This window comes from Psittacula echo (assembly GCF_963264785.1).
Source record: "Psittacula echo genome assembly, chromosome: 16".
NCBI lineage: Eukaryota > Metazoa > Chordata > Aves > Psittaciformes > Psittacidae > Psittacula > Psittacula echo.
Genome location: NC_137752.1, coordinates 6,677,960 through 6,703,796, shown reverse-complemented (window position 1 = coordinate 6,703,796; position 25,837 = coordinate 6,677,960). Strand labels below are relative to the sequence as shown.

Below are 25,837 nucleotides of genomic sequence, written 5' to 3'. Positions count from 1 at the left end.
TGAGGGAAGAGACGGCAGGATTTTTTCCATCCCGTCTGAGAACAACTGGAATCCTGAATTGAGGGAAAGGAGAACATTTTGAGGCTCTGTCTGGCCTTTTCCTCTTTGACTGCTGGAAACACAGTCGGCACCTTGGGAGGGAAAGGTTATGGCTTGGCTGCATGCGGTGCTCAATAGCTCCTGTGACTCACTCGGAGATCTCTGTACCACACTGCATTGGATGTCTCTGACGTGGGAAGTGAAAGAGGAGAAAAGACTGGAATGGGGATGACATGCTGGGAAGCTAATAGAGCACTTCCATGGCCAGATGAGCATGTTTCAGAGCAAGTGCTGATAAATGTTCTGTGCTTGAGTAATTACCTGGCGCCGGCCTCGTGCTGTTGAGCAGGCGTTTCTGATGAGGTCAATGCAGCCCTTCCTGCTCTGCTATGTGATATCACTGCCCAGCGCTTTCCCTTGATGGGGCTGGGAATGTCATTGATGGAGTCTGGCACACGAGTGGAGGGACAAGGTGATTAAATAGTTTTCCCACTTGTGTTGTCTGGTACAAGGTCTCTGCAAGCGAAGTGTCACTCTGGACAGAGAAGTGTGTGGGAAATGGCCTTCTAGCTGTTCAGTAAGGCTTGGGACCACCTTGGCAATGATTAGATATAGGAAGTTCTTTACTGTGAGGGTGGTGAGGTGCTGGAATGGGTTGCTCAGGGAAGTTGTGAATGCTTCATCCCTGGCAGTGCTCAAGGCCAGGCCGGACAGAGCCTTGGGCAACATGGTTTAGTGTGAGGTGTCCCTGCCCATGGCAGGGGTTTGGAACTGGATGATCTTAAGGTCCTTTCCAACCCAAACCATTCTATGATTCCGTATGATTCTATATGATTCTATGATTTATGGGCAGAGGCAGGCTGCCAGCCAGCAGCATCCTGCTTGTCCCCTTCCACTTAAAGAAAAGAGGCCATCTTTCATCCTGCTCATCCCAAAATCAGGATGGGAATGACAGTCGCAGTGCAAGGCAGTGATGATTCAGTGCGGTCACTGCAGTTTTGGCTTTGTGAATGCTACCAAAATAACTGTGGTATAATTTTAGCTGTGCAGCAGGGCCCCATCCCCATAATGGAGGTGTCTCCATGGTTAGAGGAGTGCAAGCGCTAAAAGGATTTGTTCACCTAGCAATAAAAGGCAGCACTCTCCGTGGATTACTCCTGCACGACCACCACAGTGCTGCGCAACAGGAAACGGAGCCACTGCATCCCACATGCAACTAGTGGCAGTGCATGAATTCTTCAGGAATGCTGGGTTTGCTGGGCGGCGGGAGGAGGGGAAGGGATGTTCTTAAAAAAGAAGAATTTCTTGGGAACCATTAACAACCACAAGCATTTGGGATCTCAGCTCCGCATTTCTTCTGGAGAGGGGGGAAATAGCACAAACCACCCAAACATCGTGCTCAGTCAGGAAGTCAGCACTGACTCAGCAGCTGGCAAAGCTCCCTCTGGATCGTCCCCGTGGCTGCCCGCAGCACCTCGGCAGAGCCTTGCTTAAGATCTTCTGTGCAAGCAGAGGGCCCTTCAGTCAGCTTGCAGAGTGATGTGACCCCAGCACATGGCTCAATTTGGACAGCCGTAAAAGAAAAAGGGATATAGGAAAAGAGTATTTTGTTGCTGACATGTCAAGCCCTCAAGGCTGTGATGTGATGGGTGTTTGGCTCCTCTGGTGGATAGGGTAGCATTTGCTTGTCTATGCCAGCAGCAAGTTTAATAGGCAGATTTAGGGGGACCATCATCCCCGACCATCAGCACTGCCTGTGGGACGTCCATGTGCTGTGTTATACGGTAGAGCTGCAGCAAACCCCTTGCCCCTGGTGCAGATGGGGTCTACTGAGTGATCCACAGTGTGCCCCAAGTTGGACCTTTCTCCTCCTATATAGTAAAGCTGTGATTCCACATCTTTTTGTCCCTTATAAACAAAACAAATGCATTGGCTATGAGAAGTGTCTGAGGGTTATTTTTAGAGGAAGAAGACCTCTGGCACAGAGTGGGCTGAGTTCACTAAGAGGCGGTGGAAGCACTGAGTAACACAAGAGGAGTGGAGATGGAAGGAACATGTATCCGAGTTGGAAAAGACCCTGGGTGGAAGGACAAAGAGCCTCCAGCTCTCCTCCGCACACTGTGGTGCATAGTCAGGAGCCCTAGGTTCAGTCCCAGCCTGAGATGTGGTGGTATCCTGCAGGCAGCCTTCTTCCACCAGCAGATGTGTTTCTAAGCACATCTCCAGTCTAGACAGCTCCATCTTCTGCGTGAGCACTTTGTCTTGGAGCCCGGCTCCTTTCCTAGAGAAACAATCCCTGCCAAATCAATCAGTGAGTAGGGGAGAGAGAGAGGTGATTGGGAACGCTGATAAAATATGAAGTGCTTATTTCCAGTCCTCCTTGTACCAGAAAAGGCTGCTCAAGCCGATAGCCTGTGATAAATGGAGGAACACACAATGTGTTTGAATGTCTCTTAATGAATGAGTCATATTAATAAAAAAAAGAGAATCACATGCTTTGTATAATTCATGGGAAAAGTTTCAGCCTCGCTCACACAGTTGGATCAGTGTTTTTTTGCTAATTTAACCAGAACTATCCCCAAAGGGAAACCATCTTGCAGGCGAAAGACTAAGAATTCGAGAGCTCTATTTGTGTAAAACAAAGTTGATTTTAAAGAGCAGTAAAAGGTTGAAAGGGTGATTGAGATAAATGTGCTGCAAAGGATGTAAGGATGCGTTGTGGAAATATATGCAGGTATTTTTATAAGTGATGGAGTATGAGATCCTTCTATTTTTTCACACCCCTTCAGACTTCTTTCCAAGGTCTGACATTGCTCAAGTCTGAAGTGCCTCCTGCAGAGATTGTTTCTGCAATGTCTCTATAGAAAAGCTGTGCTCCTCAAGCTGGAATACTGACATTGTGATATGCATTGTGCTGCTGCTTTGCTCAGAATCGAGCTGTGGACAAGGATTTGTCTCTGATAGGTGTTGTACAGACCCAGAATAAACATCTGTGTCTATTGCGGAACTCATATTACAAGACTGGCTTCCCACCAACACCTCTGCTCCTGCCAGAATTATGAGAGGTTTTTCTTTCTAGGCTGGTTGAAACGCAGATGTGTCCAAATTTAACATGATAAGCCTGCCTTGGAGAAGAAATAGCCAAAATGTTGGATTTTTTCCTCCATAAAACCCTCCAGATTTGCTTTAGGCAGTATTTCAAGCTGGGATTCAGTTTAGGTCCTGTCTCCCTGTCTGTGCAGGATGGTAAGGTGAGGGAGGGTTGGTGTATCTTTTGAAGATGAGATCTTCTCTTCCCCTTGTCTTCTCCTGAGGAGAGGATTTTCATTCTAGTGTTGTAGCTGCTCAGTTCCTCCGTGCTGGTGCTTTCCAGATGTACAAGGCTAAACAGTACTGTGGCAACGGCCTTGCATATGAAATGTACCTCATCTTCCTCTGGGAAGAAAACAAGACAGGTTCTCTTATCTGCAGGGCTAACGTCACCGCTCAGAACTCAATGCCAATGTGGGGAGAAGCTTTTGATGTGTTTTCTGAACTCCCTTTTAAGTTGGCTTTTACCACATGCATTAGCATCTGAGAAAGAATGTTCTCCCTTCAGTCCTTGCAGTGTTTTGCGCAGTGCAGGATGCCCACCCCTGGAACACAGCCGTGTGGGGGATAAAGGAGAAGTGTACCATTAATGGGGTACAGAACATGGGAGGCAGAAATACGTCAGAGAGACCCTGAGTATAGATGTGTCAGTCCATCAGTGTGTACTAGAGTATGAGCTGAACTGTGTCCTGGGTAATTTGCTCCTAGGGGAATGATAATGGGAATACTTTGCTATCTGAGCAAGCTGATTCAGTATAGGGATTCAAAAGGAAGCGAGTCGTTTCCCACATCAACAGCACCAGTTCCTGCACTACTTATGCTTCCCTCCAAGCCCTCTCCCAGCAGGTTCAGCCTTGCTCAGGTTGTGAGATCTAAAGGCACAAGCTCCCAGGGGCAGGGCTGCAGGCAGAGGGAAGTGTGAGGAGGGTCACGATGCGGGAGAGGCAGAGATATGAACTGGCTGATCCCAGCAACAAGAGGAAACAGTGAGATTTCTCCTGTCCTCAGGGCCCAATGCATTTCCCTTTCAGACAACTTAGCTTAATTTTCCATTTGCAATTTGAAGCTCCAAAAGAGAAGAAAAAGAGAGGTCCCTTTTGCGCCAGGAAGTTTCCCAGCAGCAGCTTAGAATAAATCCTATAATCATTTGGTGGGATCAGTCATTGTTCCTAATGCTACCGTGGGAAACTGAGAAGGGTTAAACTTTTATGTGGCTGCTATTAGCTGCTTCACAGAGCTGTTCAAGCTGGTTAACAATTCAGCTGTTTGGCTGGAGGAGAGTGAGTATCTGCTTCTGTCTTGTTTCTCCTTGATCTCTGATTTTGCTTTGTGTGATAACAGGGTGTGTGTGTTCTCTGCCATCAGCTTGCAAAGCAGGCAAGAGGCCAGAGAGGCAACAACCAAAGTGCTAGGAGCAGTAGCTCACTGCAGGAGGCTGTCAGCTTTGCTGATCTTGTGAGGTGTTCATGCAATGGGAGGGCAGGAGCAGAGAAGTGCCAGGAAAAGGAAACCTTCCTGCCTTGCGGAGCAGTTCCCTCTGCTCCCTATGGAATTCCCTAAGGATGCTATTAAAGGGCACAATGGAAAGGTCCAAGCAGGCTCTGTGTGATCAGTTTAACTCTTCCCTGCACCAAGGGTGAAAGTGAAGATGTCTCTGGTGAGCATAGGGACTGCAGAGGCATTACCTCCAGACAGACTTCTGGCAGCTTGCTCCGTGGTGCCTCGTTGATAGACATCTCTTACTCTCCATGTCTCGGAGCCTTACGATGGAAGTGGGACCGCATCCATCATCTGTAAGTAGCTGGGCCCTGATCCAGGCTCATTCTTCTCTGGCTGCCTCTCCGGATGTGCGTTTTTCTCCCTGTGTGTTTCAGTATTGCTCTCCCCAGGCAAAGCCAGTTGTCTGACTTGGGCCTCTTGCTCCGAGAACTTGAGTTGAATGATAGAGGCATGTGTAAGGGGCAGGAGAAATGAGTCACTGGGAAGGCACAGTACACATCCCATCCAATCCAGCTACCCAGGAACCGTGTGAGAATGGAGGGGGTTGGAAGGGACCTTAAAGACAGAAGGTGGTCTTGCAGTTGTCATGTTTCTCAGCTCTCAGTGTTCATCCAGCTACACCAGTTCTCTTTTACCTTGGCTTGCTTCTGGTTTATGTATGTCACGCTCTTGCCTTATGCAGTTGCTGTAGTGTCTGGCATCTTTTAGCCACTCATCCCACAGTCACCTTATTCCTTTTGCTCTTTAGAAGAAGAATAAGAAAAGGCCAAAAAGGCAAATTAAACCAAAGCAAAGCGATGTGGGACTCCTGAATTACGTACTGCTCTTTCTGTGCTGTTCCAGCCAGATGCTTTTCCCTTAGCTCCACGTTCCCACTCCAGTGCAGGCATTAACTCTCTCCTCATTTTGGCTAGTTCCAGCTTATTGTGAACAGTCCCCATTTTCTGAGAAGTATTTTACTCAAGTGGCCAAGTACAATTGCAGCTGCTGCTAGCGGGAAGGTGGAAAAGGTCACCTCAAGTCTGGTACGCAGGGAATGCAGCACAGGCAGTGGTATCTTCTCTTTTACTTCTTCATTTAGGGGTAAATGGGAATGGGTCTTAATGGAGAAGACATTAAGCACTTGAATTCATCTTTGCTGAACCCTGTTAGCTGTTGCTGCATCAGTCGCATTGGCTTCATGTTTTGATAGTTATCTTCCTAACTAAAGGGAATTAAGGAACTAAGGGGATTTTATTAATAAAGCTTGGATTCTGGAGCACAATAATACACAAGGCTTAAAACCTCACATAATCATGTGTCTATTTGCACAGCTGTATAATTGCATTATACACGGGGCCCTGAACAGGCACAATGGCAGGTTTCTTGTTGTGTATATTGCTGAAGTGAGGGTCAGCTGTACCAATAAGGGTTGTTACTACAAAGACCAGTAATACCGTGTTAGCAGCGATGAGCACCTTGCAGAGGGGTCAGATGGAGTGTCCCAGGGTGTAGAGACTGGAAATCTCAGCGCAGCTACAGTGCTGGGTAACAGCAGAGTGTGATACGGTGTTCAAGTCCATCCACGTGTTGTCTCAGTGTGGGGCATCAGCTATTCTGTGCTGTGTAGCCTCTTACACTGTAAGACAATCTTTTACTTGTCACCCTTACCACAGATAGAACTAACTACAGAAAACACACGTTGTGATTAATTTGACATCCTGACAAAGCAGTATTACAGACAGGCATACTTGGGGCTTTGTTTATTCCTCCCCTGACTTCTTTCTACAGTACCAAATCCGTCTGCATGACTTTGTTTAGAAGACTGCTTTTATGCTAATTAATTTGCTGCTTATGGGAATCATTGAATCGTATGGGCTAATACGGTAATGGGAGGGTTGGTAATATTAGAGTTTATTCATCAATTACCTCTATGGTTCAGGCGAGTTTTCTCTGTTCAAAATCTTATCCTGGGCATGAGATTTAGGGTAGGGATCTCCAGGGGTTTTGTTACTAAATCACACACTTGATGACTCCTGAAAACTGTGTTAGAGATCATGAACTTTCCATTCCTCCTCAGGGCCAGTAACATGCTGCAGAGCCTGAGCAGCTCTGCCTGGCAATCCTGCAGCAGGCTCTGCTTGGGGTGATGGTGCATGTGAGGTCCCTACAGTGGTGATGCCAGTGGGAAGGGAGTGGAACCAGAGCGTGGTACCCACTCAGTGCAATGCACCCATCTTCCTGCCACACAGTTGGAGAGCTGAGGCTGCCTTCCAAACATCCTTCAGCCTGCTGCTCTGGATCTGTCTCTCCCCTGGATGCAATGAAAGCTCATCTTTTATAACAAGCTACTTGGATATAAATCCTCTGGGAGACACTTAATTAACAGTTATTCTTGTTAGACATGTTTGGCTTGGGGGAAAAGAAGCTTTGAGGAGTTATTAGGGGTTGCAAATGGCTTTCCAGAAAGCTGAATTCTCCAGTCCATTGAAAAAAGGAATAAATAAATGAACAAATTCAAACTCAGTACATTACTGAGTATTTTTTCCTAACCTGTTTCACATCAGTGCACAGCTGGGTTCCTGATATCTCCACTTTCTTCTCACCCTCTGCCAAGAACCCCCACTACTCTGACATGTACAAGTTGACCTCTCCAGTATTACATATTTAAGAATATCCAACACTGACACCAGTTCTATTACGTTTATCACATTCCACTTCAAAATACGAAGCGATGGGATGCAATTAAGTTGTAATTCATGTAGAAGCCTACAGTACCAAGAGCTATACATCCTCAGCCAATGTATATTACAACACCCAATGTTATTCCCTTGACAAGGTGCTAACACGTTACTTGTGTGCTAGCACACGGCAGGAAACTCCAAAGCTGAGAGACAGTTGTGTTACCCCTGTGTTACAGCATGGGTTCAGGAAGGTGGAAACACAGCTGTGAACATGGGAATGTCATCCACAGCAGAAAGATGCGAAGGCTCTGTCCCTAATCTATGGAAATACATGCTTCTGCAGATGTTACTGTGCGTGGTGTTTTATCCCTTTATAGTAATAGCGTAATTTGAAGGGAAATAAGAGCATCACCCTGGTATAGAACCATCATTAATTTCTATTTTTATTCTTCTAGGGCCCACCAGGTCTGCCGGGCTTACCAGGACCACCTGGCAAGAGAGGTTCTCGAGTAAGTGATATTAAATTCCTATCCATTTGCACTTGGACCTGCATGTCCTACTGTTCCAAGGGCTGTTGTATGTTCCTGTGGCTGAGTAATGATAGCTTCAAGCCCTGCTGTTAAGGTCTGGCCTTCCTCCTTTCTCTCATTCCCTGTCCAAGGTTTTCAGGAGGCCACACTGGTGATTTGCAGCCTCCCTGAGCTAAGGTTTGGCATTGAAAAGGCTGGGGATGAATGTTTGCAAGTGGCTGTCAGAAGAATGAGCTCTGTCTGTCTCATTTTGTTTCCAGTATCCATTTCTTCTTGTAAACCCAGTGCTGAACATGAGGTTTGGCTGCTTTTTGTTCTGCCCTTCACTCTTCCCAGCTTCCCAAAGTGCTTGCTTCGAGGTCCTTCACCATCACTATGCCTTCGCTAGTGGGACCATGGTCTAGGACCAAGGACTCAGCACACAGGGATGAGCTTTTGTGTTCCTCAGATTGAGACCTCCTCTGTGTCTTCAAGGTCTAGAGCAAAATGTCTTAGCTATTCAACAAGATCCATTGTAAACTCCTCAATTTCTTCCTCCCCACATTAACTTCTGAGGCAGATCTTTGAGCATTAAGTGTTATGCTGAGGCCATATCTGGTGCTGAGTGCTGTAACTAGCTGTGAGCAAAGCTTTCTGCATTGACCTAGCTGCAAAAGTAGTCTCACAAAGCTGGGCAACATGCCTGACCTGGATGCAGTTAATGGTTGGCATCATATTCATGTTAGCATGGTGCTGTCCCACAAGGTATGGTCATGGAGCCCATTTCCTGAGCACTGAACTGATGTGGGTCAGGGATCAAAAGATGCAAGTGTCTGAGGCTGGAAGAAGGGAATATTTGGATCCCTGATCCAGGCAGCATCCTGGCCTGGCAGCAGCAGTAGATTCCCTCACACATAGTTGGCTAAAACTCAACCCCGTGTAATGTCTTTAAAGAACAACTGAGAGGCTAAAAGCTGGAGGGCTGTGCATTCCCTAAGGACACTTGTTACAGTCCTGTGAGATCTTGCAGTAACCAGTAAAGATAAATGCACCTTCTCTCTACAACAGTGAAAGCTCTGCAGGAGCCCCTGCAGCCTGGGCATGGATATCAATAGACCCAAGCACTGATTTGGGTCGTAAGTGTAAGGCAAGCACCAAGCTCATGTGTTTTATAGAGAGGATAATGGCAGTGTTCGAGGCCAGGCTGGTCGGGGCTTGGAGCAAGCTGCTCTAGTGGAAGATGGCCCTGCCCATGGCAGGGGTTTGGAACTGGATGAGCTTTAAGGTCCCTTCCAACCTGAACCATTCTATGATTAGATAAGTCGTAGAGTGAAACACCAGGATGACTGGTCATGCAGCTCTGATGTCTTCTGAGCTGCAACCACATCAACAAATTGGCCGGTTCTCAGCAAGTCCCTATTAAACTGGAGGCTGTTCATGCCTCACTCATGAGAGGTGTTTGGTATTACTTCTTGCAGTCCTGTGGTGTGCAAACTACTCTCCATGTCTGGAGACCCCAGCTGCATGCCCTGTGTGAATGACCAAATTGCATCTCTACATCCAAATTCCACTACCAAAACTTGCCTTGTTCTGACTTTCCGTGTTATTCCCCAGCTGTGGCACGCTCCATCCTATGTTTAAGACAATCCTCTAAAAGACAATAAGCAACAGAGCATTTTGGAGCTCAGCCCCTGCCAGAGGTGCTGAGAATCACCCTAGGAAAGAGTTCCCAGTTAAGAAGCGCTCAGCACAGCTGAGCCTGGCTTGGCTTGGACCTCTGCGAAGAGGCTGTGCTAATTTTGGGAAGGGGCAGAAGGGTCAATCTGTGAATGTCTGGCCTGGAGCACTGGAGACAACTGCTCTGTGCATCCGTTGTTTTGACTTTGCAACGTGTTGCTTCTAGTATTGTTCTTTCCTGTGGCTCTCTGGGCTTTAAGTGTTTCATTGCGGAGAAAAGCTGCCAGAAACTAAGACACGCTTAGGGGAATTCTTGCATCTTTTGCTTTCATAGTGCATGAGGCACTTGAAAATAGATGTGGAACGCTGTAGGGGTTATGTTCTACCTCTGCCCAACCTGATCCTCAGACAAACCAGTTGCAGAGCTCTTACTCCAGCCCATGGGTAACCCATGAGGCTGCAGCCCGAGACTGGAGCTCCTGAGCGGAGGTGGATATTACGTGTAACTTTGCAGTGCTGGATGCCAGGGGAAAGGACGATTGTTTCTGGTCACCAATGCAGTGAATGATCTAAAGCATGAGGTGCAATGGCTCTCGTAGCTTGCACAATTTCTACATTATTAATGCTTATATAATTATTTGGCTCATGTGACAATCTAGTAGCAGCCTCTGACTCCTGACCTTCTGTAGCTGTGAAGCCCATAAAGTTCCTCTGTTGCTGATGTAGTGCAATGTTTCCACTCCTTTGAATTCTGTACTGTCTCTGGTTTGTTTCCCTTTCTCCCCTTGTGCTGGTCAGGGTAAAATGAAAGCCCTGATGAACTTCTGCTTTGAGGTTGTGGTCAGTGGCAGTTGGTAATCAAAGCTGGCTGACCCCATGGTTCTTTCTCTGTGTTTCCAGCAGATAAGTCAGATCAACTAGACTTGCCTGTGCAGTCTGAGTGTTGCTTGTCCATGTAAGCAATGCCTCCTGGTTTGCAGTAACAAATGCCAGTCTTTGTAGTAGCATGAAGGAGGCTGTGTCCAGGACACATCTCCCATTCAAGTGCATTCCAAGGCAGTGGATAGTTCAGTCTTCTTGAAAATGACCGTTTCTTGATTTTTAAAAGCCAGTCTCTGTTTAGAAGCATTGAATTAATTTCACACTCAGCATCAGGGATCCATGGAGTTGGGTTCAGACTATACCAATGCTCTGCTCTCTGCAGCTATATGTATATAACCAATGAAAACTGGGTGTTTCTTCTTAGTGCCTAAGGGACTCCAAGGAGAAGGTGTAAATATGTTGCAATTCTGATGGTGGGAAATGATGGCAAATGAGTTTCTCAGGAGCTCTGCCGACCTGCATAGATATTGCTGTATTGGCCATGTGCTTTACAGCAGGTTTCCTCTCTGTATCTGGCTGAGATTGTTTTCAGCTTTTATGTCTGTATTAAGGAGTTAGAGGCATAAGCAAGAGATTTGTCCACACCACTTCTCCTCAAGTAAATGTACCTTGGCAGGCATTTGTGTAAGATCTGAGATGCATCTTGTAGGGAAGGGCAATTTCAGCGATGAAGGGTTTCCCCAGCTTTATGTTTCATGTAGTGGGACAGCTTTCCCATGGCTTTGTGTGTAAGCAGTGGCACTTGGGTACAAGCCCAACAGTTCCATGTAAAGGATGTGTGTTGCACTCCTGCCCTCACTATTCTATGATTCTATGACCTTTGCTACAAACATGAAGGTTGAATGGGGAGGCAGTGACAGAGGCTGGGTTTTGCTCACAGAGCTGTGCTAAGAAGCTCGACAAGGAACTGTCAGCAAAGGGCTCCCGATGGAGCAATAACTTCTGCACCATTATGGCTTATCCCTTCCTCACCCAGGACTCGGTTAGCTTCATCCCCATGCTGTCTGCATTGAGGGGCTTTTGCCAGCACATCCATATTGATCACAACCTGTGACTCATTCCAGTGTAGTTAGACCAGTAAACTAGTCTGTACAAAAGTGCTGTAAACCATCACATTTGGTCTTGAAAGCTGCCTTCCAGATGAGCTCTATGGCAATCCTGGTTATCTGTTCCCCTTCTACACGGAGGAGACAGCAAGCTGACACATGGCAGATAGCAATCTGGTGGTTGTCTTCAATGCTAGGACAGCAATAATGGAAAGTCAGACTTCTCAAAGCACTTTAATTTAGGAAGCCAGACCCCATCGGAAGTTGATCTCCATCTGTAATAGGTGAGGAAACTCAGGTATAAGAGAAGTGTTTTACCCATGGCCACACAACAGGTCAGAGGCAGAATTGGGAATAAAAAGCCTGGCATGCTGTAATTGCTCATATTCAACCTCTCTGATACAATACAGGAGAAAGCCAAATGGATGGGTGAATAGAATACGGATACGTTCCCTGATGCTTTGGGAATCTCTTACCATCCTCCTGTGAACCTTAGCAGCCTGAAAGATTGCAGGGTCCCGGTGTAACACGTCCCTGTTACATTTGGTCTGTGGTTGCAAAAAATCTCCCTTTCCTTCAAAATGCAGGGCTTCTGTCCTAAAACAAGCAGGAACTTCACTCAGCTGCAGAGGTTCCCCAGCACCCTCATTCCCCGAGGAAGACTTCCCGATTTCTGAATAGAAGTGTTTAAAGCAACAGTTTGTTTGGCTTCACCTCAAATATTCAGCTCGTTTTTTTCAGCAAGCCAGAGGTCAGAGTGGGATCTGTAGGTCAGGAGTAGAAAAAGCTGCTTTACACAAAGAAACCCCAAGACATAGTGAGTTTTGAATGAGTCGTCATTGCCCCAACTGAAGCTTTCCAGCATTTAGCAGGAGTTTGGAAGATTTTTCCCCCTCCCTGTGAATGCCGGAGGGATGGGGGTGCTGTGCACAGTTACACTTCTGTTAATACTTGAGGGCTGTGAACCATTACTCATAAAAGAGCTTCTGTGAGCAGGGTCCCATCTCCAGGCACGTCACTGGGTGGCACAGTGCGGTTCTCAAGTAGCATCGTTCACGTAGAAGACATTCCATGGAGATGGGAACCCCCTCCCGTCACTTGCAGAACACATTCAGGGATTGTTCTGGTCTCTGTGCTGTCCCACGGTAATATTTTCCATGGAATTTCTGGTGCAAGGCTTGGAAGATCTCAGATGCAAGCTGGCATTTGCAACAGATTGGATTGTTTCAGCAGTTATAAGGCACCCAAAGCAGGTGGCTAAACAGGCACAGATGCAAATGGTAATACATGTTGTGGGATTTTGTTATTCAGTGGGGTCAGCATTGTCCCATCCTGTGAGTGGAAAGGAGGAACGAAACTGATGCATTGATGATAAATACATTTGGGAGAATCCCAATTTTTAGATAGGAATGGGAAATTGAATTTTATTCAGGATAAAGTAGGTAAAATCTAGCACTACAAAGCTACTAGCTCTCGAGTTGCTTCTCCATGAGAAGGCTATTTCTGGGGGCAGTGGTTGGAGATGGGTAATTCTGGGTGCAGTAGAAGACGAATGAACATTGGACTGGGTTTAATAAACCAAGGGATGACAGCTTGGGGGCACAATGACTGTTACTGGGGCTTCCAGCTCCGTGCACGGATTAATGTATAAGGCCTGCCTGTTCTGATTTTGCATTGCTAACAGCTCCCGAGGCAGATGCTGTCCTGTACCTTTTGTTACTCAGCCCATCAAACTGTACCACACTGCATCCTTCTCCTCTGCCAAGAATGTGGGTGTAATCACAGATTCGGGGCTAACCGTGTTGGAACACATCAAGATCAGTTTTTTCCCCTTCTTTAGGACTGCTTCCAGACTACACCCTTTTCTCCCCACGTTATGGGAGCAGTTTAAAACATCTAGCACAAGCCCCACACTGGGTTACAGCCGTTTCTTGCGTGCCAAACTGGACTCTTCCCACTGTCACTTCATCAGCAGGATGTGGCCACTTCTCACTAGGATAAGACCACATTGAGTTCCGTTTAGGAACAGGATGGATCTCTGACCTTCCTTTGCAGGGATTACACACTATGAGTCTCATTGAATTCAGTGGTCAAGAGCCTGTATTTCATAACCATGTTTTGTCACTGAATACTAGAATTAGATTCTCCCTATTCCCTCCTATTGGTTAAAGCTCTTTATGGTTTTCTTGCTGTGCTTTGGTTCAGCTCTGGAAGAACCTGCACCAAATTTTGCTGGAGGTGGGACTGGTCTCTTAGCCAGGAGAATTGGCAGCTGAGATTCCTATGTTCCAGGTTTCCTCCTGGAAACTCTCATTCTCAGCTAGGAGTCACACCAAACCATGCTGTTCCCTCCAGTCTGACACTGTTTTAAGCCTGCTTCAGGCTATGGTGGAGCATGGATTTCAACCAACTGCACTGAAATGGGTTTTGAGCCAAACTGCCTGCCTCCAAAGTTGAGTAACAGCTGAATTCCCTCCTCAAATCCAACAGCAATCTGGATTTATGAACCCTGTTCAGAGCTACCCAGATTATTGCTTACGTGTAAGAGCTTTTTAGGACCTCATCTTTTATAGAGCCTTTACTGTTCTGATTTCTGCCACTTAATGTTCATCTTCATACATATTTGAGACTCGTAAGACTTGGGTTGAAGTGTTTCTGCTACCACAAACTCATGGCATTAACTTAAGCAGCATGTTAAATCTGTGCTTCAGTGTCCCACCCAATGGGGTGAACAGATGATGCCACAGTTTGCTGGGAATATGGATTTCTTTAAGACGTCTTGGTGCTCAGTTTCTGTGGCTACAGCGGCTCTATGGGTTTTCAAATGACAAGCTGATACTCAAACACCTTTACTTTACAGTTGTATCAGTTTCTTTGGAAATTCACAGCCAGGCTAAAGTATCCGAGAATCTCAGGCTGAAAATGCGGATGGAAATGCAGAATGGGCCAATAAATGTATTTGGTTTCAGGCTGAAAATCTGAAGGAATTTAAGAATGGGACATAAAATTCATTTGGGTAAAAAAATGCCATTTGCAAAGTTCAGCCTCGGCCTTTTAATTGCCCTTACAGCAGACCAGCATGTGTTGGGAAATAGCACTGAGCATTCAACAGCTGTCTATACCACAGGATACAATAGCTACATAAAAAAAGGACATGATTTTCTATTACACTGCAGTAAAAATAAAACTGAATAGACATCAACACCCTGATGTTCTCGTAAAAGAGAGCAAGGGCACTGAACTTGGATGGCAGTCGCATGCAGTGATTTTCCTTGGAAATCCGACCCTGAAGCCCCTGGCCTCATCTATGCTGAAATGCTCATTGGAAATACTGCAGCTTAGTATCAGAGTGGCTTTTTATCCCCCAGACTGTACTCCTTGTAACTACAGGGTACATTAAAGTGCTCCTCGTGGTGGTGTAAAGCTCATACACAGTCCTGGCAGCACAGTAGCCCTTGGAATTGAACCTTCAGGGTGTTTCATCTCCCAGGAACGTGCTCGACAGGACTTGGAATTGTTATTACTTCTGCCTGAAAGGTTAACAGATCTTCCGTGCTGTATACAATCCTGGGATAAACTATCCTTAGCTGCTTATTCCAGATAACTCCTTAAATAGTCTTTGGAAAATACACAGGGTGGGTTTAAAATATGATGTGAAAGGAGATACTGCTGTTTGTGACCTGAAGCAGATCCTCTGACAGTGTCATTAGCTTGGGAGACCTATGCAAAACACATAGACTTAAATAGTTTAAAGGGACTGACTCCTGCTCCCCTGACTTCTGCTGTCCAGCAATCCATCCTCTTTCTAACCTCTAAAGGCAAAAGCCTGGTTGACTTGGAATGGAAATAAGTTCATCCCAAACAGCTGAACACTTTCCCTGTAGTAATTCCTTCTGTTCTTTTCCATTTTGGCCAAAAAGAATAACACCCCATCACACTTCTGCTCCCTTCTCCCCCCTCCATCTCTTTCTGCTTGGGTTCCTCGCAGAGCTCTGACTCCCTTGACCGCAAGGTAGTTTCTATTAGTGGTTGTGGAATATTTGGTGCACCCAAATCATCTCATTGTCACCACACATCTTGTGACAGACACGCATCCTGTTCCATAGAGGTAGGTGGGAGCTGGCAGCCAGGTTTCACCACTCCAGAGGCACTAGTGATGAGGGTGCCGCTGTCTCTGGGCTGGGCCATGTACTGTGGATGCTCTGCTCTCCGGCCTTGTCACATCACTCATGACTTCCTGCAGCTCCTGGGACTAACACAGACGCCCATTGACTCCTCCTGACTCTGCTTTGTATCTGTTGTGTTTTTTAGGGTCCCCCAGGTCCCCATGGAAACCCCGGCTCACCTGGACCCCCTGGCCTGAAAGTAAGTATTGATTGGCATAAGGTGATTTTGCCTTCCTGTTTCAGGTGAGGAACTGTGCCTTTTCTTGATCCCACTTGTACAAAACAAGGAGCTGAAGCTGTTTTCCCCCTCTGCTCACACACAGGCCCCCAGCAGTGCAGCCAAAGCCTTTTCCTGTGCTTTGAGACCCTGCTGCTTGCCTCGGTTCCTGGTTCTCCTTAATTTCTAAGGCTGCCTTGTTAAGCTATGCCTGTGCAAGGGAGCAAACTTCTATGTTGAGATGAGGGCAGTGGAATCCTTCCGCTCCAGAGCCTCACCAGGTCTGGTTTTCTTTGCTGTTTTATTCCTCTCTTCTGGATTTTACATCCTACTCCTGCACCTTTGGGTCCAGACAGCAGTGGGATGAATGGCAGCACCCACCTTCTTCCTCTGCCTTTCTTATCCTGAAACTCCTCTGTCTCTCATTCCCTCTCCAGAGTTTCTGGGATCCCTGACCTCTATCAGTCCTCCCAGACTGATCCCATTGCTTCCTTCTAGATACTCTTTGGTCCTTTCCTCCTGCACACACACATTCCCTCCAGGGTGCTGAGGCTTCCTCCTCCCTTTGCATGAGACTCTGGCACAGATGTGGCTCCAGAGGGGAGCTAAGCCACTGTGTCACAAAACTGCGCTCAGAAGGATGCTTTAATTCCCATCTTATTCCTGTGTGTGAGGCACCGTGTGACCTAAAGACTGGGAAGCTCCTAGGAAACCAGTTTGGATTGTTTTGATGTCCTTGTTTACACTGAAACAGCTTAATACCACCAATCTGGGACTAAAGGACAGCTGAGTTTTGAAAGGCAGAGGTTTTCACTACCAAGGAAAGCTGCTCAGCCAAACACAAAGGTACAAGCAAGAGTCCTGTGCATGAAAAGATGGTCTTTTCATGATCTCATCAATAGGCAGAGATGCTCTGAACACTATTGATGCTCTGGGAAAAAGATTCTGGAAACTTGGCAAGCTGCCTCTATGTGATTGCAAATTAGGCACTGGAGACACGCTGGTGAACAGCAGCTGGTTTAAATTCTGCACTGTAGTTATATGGCCTGAAAAGTGAGGCAGTAAAAGCTCTGCATTTTAGTGTTCTGCATTTATTATCCAGCAATGACTTCCAGATCACACTTGTTGAGTTCTATAACTCAAATCAAAGTTCTTCTATCTAACATCCAGACCTGCAAATTCAGCCTGGTCCAATCTATAGAGTCAAATGATGTTTCTATGCCATAGGACTACTTTTAAAACACTTTCAGCCTAATGCCTGGTCAGAAATCATCTTCTGGCTGTGAAGCTGTTTTCAGTCGATCTCCTACTAGAAATAAAACTTCCTGTAAGCATTTTCCCTCCATCTCGATGCGTGCTCTGGCAGCAGGGAGCCCTCAGAGGATGGATGGATGTAACAGTCTGCAGCAGAGATCTGTGTGATATATTGTAGTCTGGCCAGACACCATTTGCAGGATCAGGGTGTTCTATATGATGCTTTGTCAAAAGGAGTATTAAGTTTGCAATGGGAGATGGGAGCTGCAGCTTAGAAAAGGACTGGACATAACTTCACCTCTAGAAGGAAGAGCTTGGTAAGCCACGGTTGCAAGATCTTTGCATAAGAAGCACGTTTTGGAAGGTGTGTATCAGATCCAAGAGTTTTGGTTTCCCTCCTTCCCTTCATTTCTCTCACACCGGTCCCAAAATATGGACTTTGCACAGAAAAGGTTTTATTTCACTCTCTTACATTTTAAATGCCTCAACCCTTCACCAGGTTTGTGGACCTGGGACCTGATACCTTCTTAACAGACCCAGCCCATGTCTGACATTACGGACTTCGAAAGCCAAACCTGGGCAACAGAACCAAGTAGCCCCAACTAAGACTTCTCTTGCTGAGAGCCTTCAAGTGGTTTTTGGGCTGGATCTTCCCTAGATAGATAATACCACGGAAAAAACAAGCAATCCAAGAAAGGAAACTGAAGTTTCCCAAATAGAGCTTGGAAACAATGACTAACACCAAGGCATTGTCACTTAGGAAGTAACCCAGGAGCATAATTTTTATCAGCTGAATTAACAGAGCACTCGTAAGGTCAGGCAGTACAAAGGATGTGATGTGGCATGGTAGAGACGTGTGTGCTTGTGCACATCTCTTGTCCAGTTGTGCTGTTGAGCACTAGTGTTGTGTTATTGGGCTGCTGTGTTTCTGAATCTGCCCTGTGCAGGGTCAACCTTATTATTGATCTCTTGCACAGATTGTAGCTGATGAGTCGAATTCCTGCTTGGAGCTGGAGCTCCAAGTTGCACTGACTTCAGTGGCATTACACCCATTTGTGTCACCTGAGAACTTAGCCCGTGGTGCTTTTCTCATCCACTTATAATGTGCAATTGCTTAAAGGGGCTTCTTGCCACTATTTGCATTCTCTGTGTTGTCCTTGGCAGCTGCAGAAGTGCTATTACATCTAGTTAGCAAAGACTGATTATAGTAGATAACCTCTTAAATGGCTGTAGACATATGTGGGCTAGGGTTGTGGCTGTCTGCATGACCTGTAAGCTGCTGGAAGGGGGGCAGGAGGGGTGTTGCTAACAAGTGAATGCAGCACTGAGGATGCCCTAATAGAGTTTGGGATTGGGAGGAGGGTTAGCTGTCAGACAGGGTGTGTTTTTAAAAGCCATTACAAGAGTTGGGTTTGCATCTCTCATCTGGAGGCTTTTGGCATCAGGCATGAATATGGTTTGCTTAGTTAGCTGCTCTGGATGAACCTCTCTTGTTATAGCACTAGGAAAATCTGATTTTTCCTTCTAGTGAATGGTTTGGCTCCAAGACAGCTCATCAGCTTGGCTCACTGCTGTTTAAAATACTATTAGTGGGACTGCAAAGCTGAGATGTTTAAATGGTGCGGCTCCAGATTTATCCCACGTAGGGAAAAACCAGAAGAACACAATTTCTTCCTTTACAAGAAGTAGCTTGCTCAGTCAGTTGGGATGGGAAAGAGAGAAGCTTGTGGGCAAGGTGCTGTGGCTTAGTGATGGACAAGGCTTGGGCTAATTCCCATGTTGTGGTTGCTGCACAGGAGGAGTTGGGCAATTAATCCAGAGCTCCAGCCCTCACATCCGAGCATCCATTCCCTCTGACCCTGATGCCACCTTGCTGATGAATCTCAGGGACGTGCGATCCTGCTTGTGGCTACAGTTCTGTGTGATGGTCTCAGCAGAGTTGAACACAAAACCATGATGTAAAAGCACAGTCTCTGTGTTAATGTGATCTGCAGCTCCCATGGTACAATGTAAGAGGCTTGTATTCCTTTACATGGCTCACTGTCATTGCACTGAGCACATGGCAGGATTTAAGGAGAGTGGTGGCTGTCTACCTGCTGCAGTAAACGAATCTAATCGGTTCCAAGGGGTTGTAGCACCCACTGACACCTCCGAAGCTCAGAGAGTATTGCCCTGATAACAGCTGCACGCAAAGCAGGATTATCTGCATGACTTCATTTAGTGTCTGGAAACCAGGCAGCCTTCATTCAGAACTTGTGCAGATGCATCTGCCTTGAATCAGCACTGCTCCCTACAGTCCATAGCCAAGTAGTCTCGCTCCCTGTGAGCCTTGCAGCTTGTGGTGGATGGTGGAGGAGGAGAAAGGGAGATTTACACCCTGTGCAAGGTGAGAACAACATGTTGAATGTAGTCTCAGTGAGGCTCAGCTGGCTGAAACTAGACCTTTGTGCTGCTAAAGAGAAGTGCCAGCTAATAAATACTGTTATTCCTTTGTAGGGTCTCACCTTCCCTCCAATCACTTCACTTGACAGCCGTTCATTAACCCTCACAATTATCCTGTGCTGGGCACTTGGTTTTGAATCCCATGCTGCGGATGTGACACAGAGGGGTTACAACTTGTTTATGGTCCCAGGGGTGTTACATAGCCAGTGGCTGATACCTGTGTCCTGGCTGTGCCAGAATTGATGTTAGACACACTTAAGCTGCTTAGCGTGGCAAACCTTACCTCTCCCCTGCCAAAAGAACCTGGCAGACTTCAAATCTCTTCTAGTTTTCCCTACTTCTATCTCTCACCCCGTTAGGTGCACACGTTACCTCTTTTGAGAGTTTGAACTGGGATTTTCAAAGGAATAGATGTTCAAATGCTGCTGGAATTCCAGCCTCTGTTCACGGGAAGATCACAGCCTTTGAACTGCGATTTCTCTCGTCACGGTTGTTAAAAAGGAAAGTCAAGAATACTGCCACTTAGGACAGAGCGTGCCTCTTGCTTCTGCCAGCCTGGAAGCCTCACAATTGCTCTGGCTGTTCACAGAGTCTAATTAGGGTAACTCTCTCTGCAGTTTCATCTGTTCCCCACAGTTAAAAAAGCAACAGCATCTCGCAAGTTGTTAAGAAGGATGGTTTAGCCACAGTAATAGGCTTGGTAATTATTTTTGTGATGGTAGCTGTAGACAAGGAAGAAATCACAGCTGTCTACTCTAATGAGCTTCAAAAGTCCTGACATTGCCTTCTTCCAGTTATCCTTTCTTTAGTCAATTTAATACTGTCAAATACTATTTAAAACTCAATGCTTTAGCAGCAGCAGTAACTTGCCAAAACCACCTCGAGCAAAACAGCTATACCCAGGAACTGACACTTGGGATGTCAGAGAGAGACAGAGATAAAACCAAATGTTTCTCTAATTTGGAGGCTTGGAGGAGCCAAGCACATCCATGGGCTGGGTCCTTGGATTATGTTATTAATGTAAGCTTATCATTTCAGGGTCAGAAAGGTGATCCTGGGCTGTCGCCTGGAAAAGCTCGCAATGGACAGAAGGTAAGATGTTGCCCATGCACAGTTAACAAAAGCAAGGTGTGATTTAAGCCCTGTGCATACGCATGGAGGGGTCCATGCTGCAGTCACGAGCATCACAGCTACTCAAGTAGACTTAGGACTGAAAATGAAGACTTAGACCCTGGATTCAGGATCAAAGAGAGGTAGCTGAGGTATTGACCACAATGCGCTGAGGTGCCTGCTGCCGCAGCTTCTTGTTGTCTCAGTGTTTATCCGTCATATGCACAATCTGCAGCCCAAAGTTAAGTCCCTTCTGCTGCAGGAAAGTGGCTACTGAAGTATTTAAACCAGCCCATATGAGATAGAGCCAGCTCTGGGCATGCAGCTGCGGAAAGAGGCAATCCCAGTGTAGTAAAAACCTTGAAGGCAAAGGAAAGGATGCTCATGCCAAGGAGCTGAGAGAACTGTGGTTTGCATTAGGTCACATACACAGCCCACAGCAGATCACCACTGAGAGAGCAGCCTTCCAAGCCGTTCCATTGCCAACGAATGGTCCCTGCTGTGTGATAACCAGGGGCCTTTCCACCAAGGTCTACTCAAACCAGCACAAAGCACACAAGTGGAAGCGTAGCTGGTTCCTGGATTTAGCAATTGCTAGGGATCAGAGTTGTGCTAATTCATTTCAATAAGTTACAGCTCCCATCTTTGCAGTTTCACAGCTGAGAAGATTTCACTGAGGCAACAAGGCCTCACAGAAGTCTAAAAATGAATGGTGGAGTGATCATGGCTCCACAGCGTCCACCTCAATTAGTTCCTTCAGTGGTGTGCCTGCTCAGTGCTTTATAACTCACATCCAGGGCAAGAAGCCTGGTTCTCTTCCTTTCATCATAAGCCTTGCTATAAATGCACAGCTAATAGAAAGCATCAGCCATGAGGAACATGAGCCCTTCATCTGAAACCAGATGCCTCTGTGAAGCACAGCAAGCCACAGAGATGCAAGATGGAGGGTGACGCTGGAAAACACTTGGAAGGCTCAGTCTGAAATGATGCTTTTAACTTAACAGCATGAGATGCCTTTTGAAATTCCCATTACACTACATGGGAATGGCATCGCATGGAAATCATCCACCCGCAGTCTGGAGCTGTTTTCTCACAAGCATGCTCACTGTAAGAAAGGGAGACATCCAGATCGCTTTTAGCTCATGTTAACAAGGCTTTTATTCCTGTTAGCAGTAATAGAAACAAGGAGTTTCCAGCAGGAGTTTGGAGTGATGCCTAATTTTTGAGCTAGATACTCCAAATGCTTATTTAGAAAGCAGGCACAGCAATGTGTTAGACAGGCTGAAGGGGTTTTTGATCCTCATCAGAGGAGGCTAAAATCAGCTCCTACAAATGGATTGGATGCTAGAGAGGTCTCACAGCGATGCGCTTATCCATTCCTATGATGGTTCGGGGATGCCAGCTGGGATGTGATACAAACCCTTTCCAAAAACACAGGCCACTGAAGGAACCTCCCCACCAGCAGCCTGCAAAGGTTCAATCCATGTCATATAGGCAGGTTAAATAACTATCCCATCACCTGCACTGGAGCTGTGGGCTGAGACAGTGCAGTAGCCGAGTGCGAGCAGATCACAGGATTTGGCAGGAGGTACTGTTGCTCTTATTGCATTTAAAATACAACATTTTCTTGCCTTGGTGGTTTAAATGTCTATCAAAAGGAGAATAAAGGTTGTGACTGAATGAGATCACTGCGGGGAGGGGGGGGAAACATCATTCATTCTGCTGGCAAAAAGCTGGACTCCAGCAGCAGCTGCCTTTATTTAACTGGGGTTATGACTTACATGAGCCAGTTAATAGAGATGTTGTTTAAATCTGTGCTTCTTATCCATCAGGTTTTGAAGTGTTGCAATTAGAATCAGAAATATCAATATTGGGTGCTACTGTCAGCAGATAATTTCAGTTACCATATGCTAGACATAGGGAAAATGTTGCTGAAAAACTAATTCAACTGGTTCCTACAGGGAGACGTGGGCTTACCTGGTTTGGCCGGGTTCCCTGGACCGCCTGGTAGAAAGGTAAGAGTATTCTTTACTAGTGAATTGGAGCAGCACCTTTCAGTTTTCTTCTCTAACTCTGCCTAAAGGATGTAGTTAAGTCCTAGTGCCCAGCAAATAGGTTTCATGCCAATTCCACAGGTGTATAAACTGAAACATAGCCTAAAGGTTGTATCAGCAAGACTATGAAATGGAATTCTGGATCCAGATATCTGTTCCTTCTTAGCATTCCATGTCCTACTGCCCCACATCATCCCTCTGCATCCTGACACTGGGTCTTCATCAGCAAGCTGAATTTAGGTCTGGTTCAGCCAACATGATAACTAAATGGATCTACAGCTGGGATCAGTGCTCAGAGGTTGGGTTCAGGACAGGTTTAGTTATTCCAAGGAAAGCTTGACTGTCTCTCAGTTAATTTCAAACAGAATATCTGTATTGCTTCCTTCTATTTTGCATGGAGACTAACAGAACTAGCCAGGTTTTACTTTATTTGCTTCCATATTGATCACTGAACACCATTAACATCACCAACAACATACCTAGGCCTAGAAAAGGTTATGTAGAGGTAGAACACAAGATCCATCCCTGCCTTTGTGTTGCAGCAGTGTGTGTGCTTATAAGTGGATTATATATTAATATATATGATATATAATTATATATTAATAGTAATACTTTTAGCTTATGTCTTTTATATATCAAGGATATTTCAATTGTCCTTCCCATTCCAGCCTGTGTTGGTAGGTTGGTGTTTGGAAGCTGGTTCTGGTGCAGGGAGCTGTTTGATAGTTGGGCTCAGTGGACATGACTCCCCTTCCCAACAAGCCAACATTGGCATAGCTAAGCTGAACACTTCAAATTAGCATTTTGTTTCAATCACTTCATCAGTCGGTGGGCCATTGAAGATGTACTGATCCTCAGGCCAATGAGCTGCACACAAACACCTACTCGGGTATGCTTTGAGCCTCTGGGAGAAGGAAGAAGGTGTGGAGGAGGCTGAAAGAAACCTTCCCTCTCCTTGATTGTTTGTTATATGCTTTACATGGGAATCATATTGCAAAGAGTAGGGGCTGGGTTCATTTTAAGCTCCCAAGGCTGGTCATGTTTGGGGTGCTGTGTGGAGCTAGGAGCAGCAGAGTGATTAATTACTGATCTTTTGCTGTCACAAAGAGTTCTAACAAATTGGGTGCTAAGAATGGCATTTTCCTGCTGTGACAGCTCATAAACCAAAACCTTGTGGTTGCGATCAGCAAAACGCAACGTCAGGAGTGCAAGGGCTCATAGTGGAAAAAGAGGAGAAGGGAGAGGAGATTGAACACCATTCCCTGAGTCCAGCACATGGCCTGTACATCTGATCTCAGCTCCCCAAGATAGGGCAAAGGAAGGGGTATGCTTCTGTTTCCTCAAGTAATGAGCAAGTTGGATGCTGAATCTTTTCCTTTGGTGCAGCCTAAAGAAAACCCCACCTCCCAGTAGCACTGCTCTGGCAGCGGCTTTGGTGTAACCTGGCTTTTATTAGCATCCTGCATTAAGAAAAACTTTACAGCTGTTGGAGAAATGTTTGGAAAAATATCCTTTTTTTTTCTCTCTGGATTCCCTGCTGGCATTGTCCCAGCGAAAATATGCTGGGGTGTTTGGCTGATGGTGGGCAACGCATCTTGGCTACCAGAAAACAGCAACGCCTTGGAAATGGACATCCCTCCTGCTCACCCCATGCGAAAAGAGCTCGAAGGGCTTTGATCTGAAAACGCCATGTAGGAACTTTGAAACAGGCAAAATATTTCACAAGGGGGAATAAAATACTTTTCCCACTAAATGAAACAACTGGCTCAGCAGCAGGAGCTGGAACCACAACCAAGCAGCATATGGTTTTGGATAGTGCAGCTCACAGGGTGAAGGCTGACCTTTGCTGTACGTAGGATCGGAGAGTCTGATCTCGGAACACTCATTTTGCCTTGCACCCATCTTAGGAGTATATGGAACCGCATTCAAACAGCAGATGTAATTCTCATTGTCTCCACACAAAGAGTTGCTTTTGCATTTGGGAATGGTGGTGGGACTTGGCTGGCCCCTTTGGTGTCTGTGGGCTTTGATTTTTGGTTGGGGGCTGTAGACTACTATACCTTGCAGATAAATCTCAGCAGAGCACTGTCATTGCTCCCAGCCTCAAGTGCTCTGGACGAGAAAAATGGTTGTAGCAAAGCAGAGAATCATAGAAGACAGCAGCAGTAAGGGAGAAAAAGCTTTGTTTAAGTCACTCAGATAATAGACAGCTGGGAATTGGTCACTGCTCCAAAACACATCCTGTCAGGCAGATCTCATTCACTGGCCTCTTTACTTTTCACATTTCCTATCGAAGTGCAGGATAATCCTTTTTAGCTAGCAGACAGTAGATTATAAATATCACCACAGATGAGTAAATCCTTCACTGGAGTGCAATTTCCTTTCTGAATCACAGCCCTTTGTGTTGAGCACCCTGTAATCATCAGGAAGTGTTTGGATAAAAGGGAAAATGCAGTTGTTTTCGTACCCTCTGCCCTGTCATTTTAGTGCTATTTGAAGAGGATTTTAGCAGGTAAATACTTCCACGTTGCAGTCAGCTTTAGCATTCACACGCTTTTTAGTTTTCTCCTTGCTATAATTAACCTGAGACAGAAATAATGGCAGGATACTATGAAGAAACACACATTCAAAGCTTCCCAGAACTCATGATATATATATAGTGTGTATATATATATATGTATATGTATTTATAGGATGAAATAAGATTTAGTAGTAGAGTGTCTCCATATTTAACTTAGGTGGCATTTACTTACCATTATAAAGATAGCAGTGCAGTGTTTGATGCGGACTTTAGCTCAGGACATACTGTTAGCATCCCTGTCCTGCAGGATCCCAGTCAGAATAGGATTCAGACCAGCCAAGCTTAGGCACCTATTTCTTATCAGTGAAGGGAGCAGACATCTCTAAGTGTTTGTATCCATGGAAATAGGTGCTCCAGCTGTCTGGAGACAAAGGCAGTTCGTGCTCCAGGCTGGGGCTGGAGGAGCTGGACAGAGGAAAACCCCATGGGCTCTGTGTAAATCCCAGGGCACGTCTGGAGATGCTGAACCCAGGGCTATTTCTGTTGGCAGCTCTCTCTGGAGGAGGTGAGCATGGGGCCAGAACAGACGCTCTCTGTCTGTACAACACCCTGCTGGTCCACGCTCCAGAGATGGCTAATACCAATACTGGGTGGGTCTGGACCTTCA

The 25,837-nt window shown here is 46.0% G+C and overlaps 1 protein-coding gene across 1 annotated transcript in view; it reads left to right on the top strand.

The window, feature by feature from the left end:
- The window catches only part of COL27A1 (collagen type XXVII alpha 1 chain), a gene marked incomplete at its 5' end in the record, with an annotated part of 149,780 nt that overhangs the window by 17,103 nt on the left and 106,840 nt on the right, over positions 1-25,837 (top strand). The window contains 4 exons of the mRNA XM_080630648.1: positions 7,748-7,801; positions 15,718-15,771; positions 20,524-20,577; positions 22,557-22,610. Coding sequence (XP_080486774.1) covers positions 7,748-7,801; positions 15,718-15,771; positions 20,524-20,577; positions 22,557-22,610 — 216 coding nt within the window. The remainder of the gene's footprint in view (positions 1-7,747; positions 7,802-15,717; positions 15,772-20,523; positions 20,578-22,556; positions 22,611-25,837) is intronic.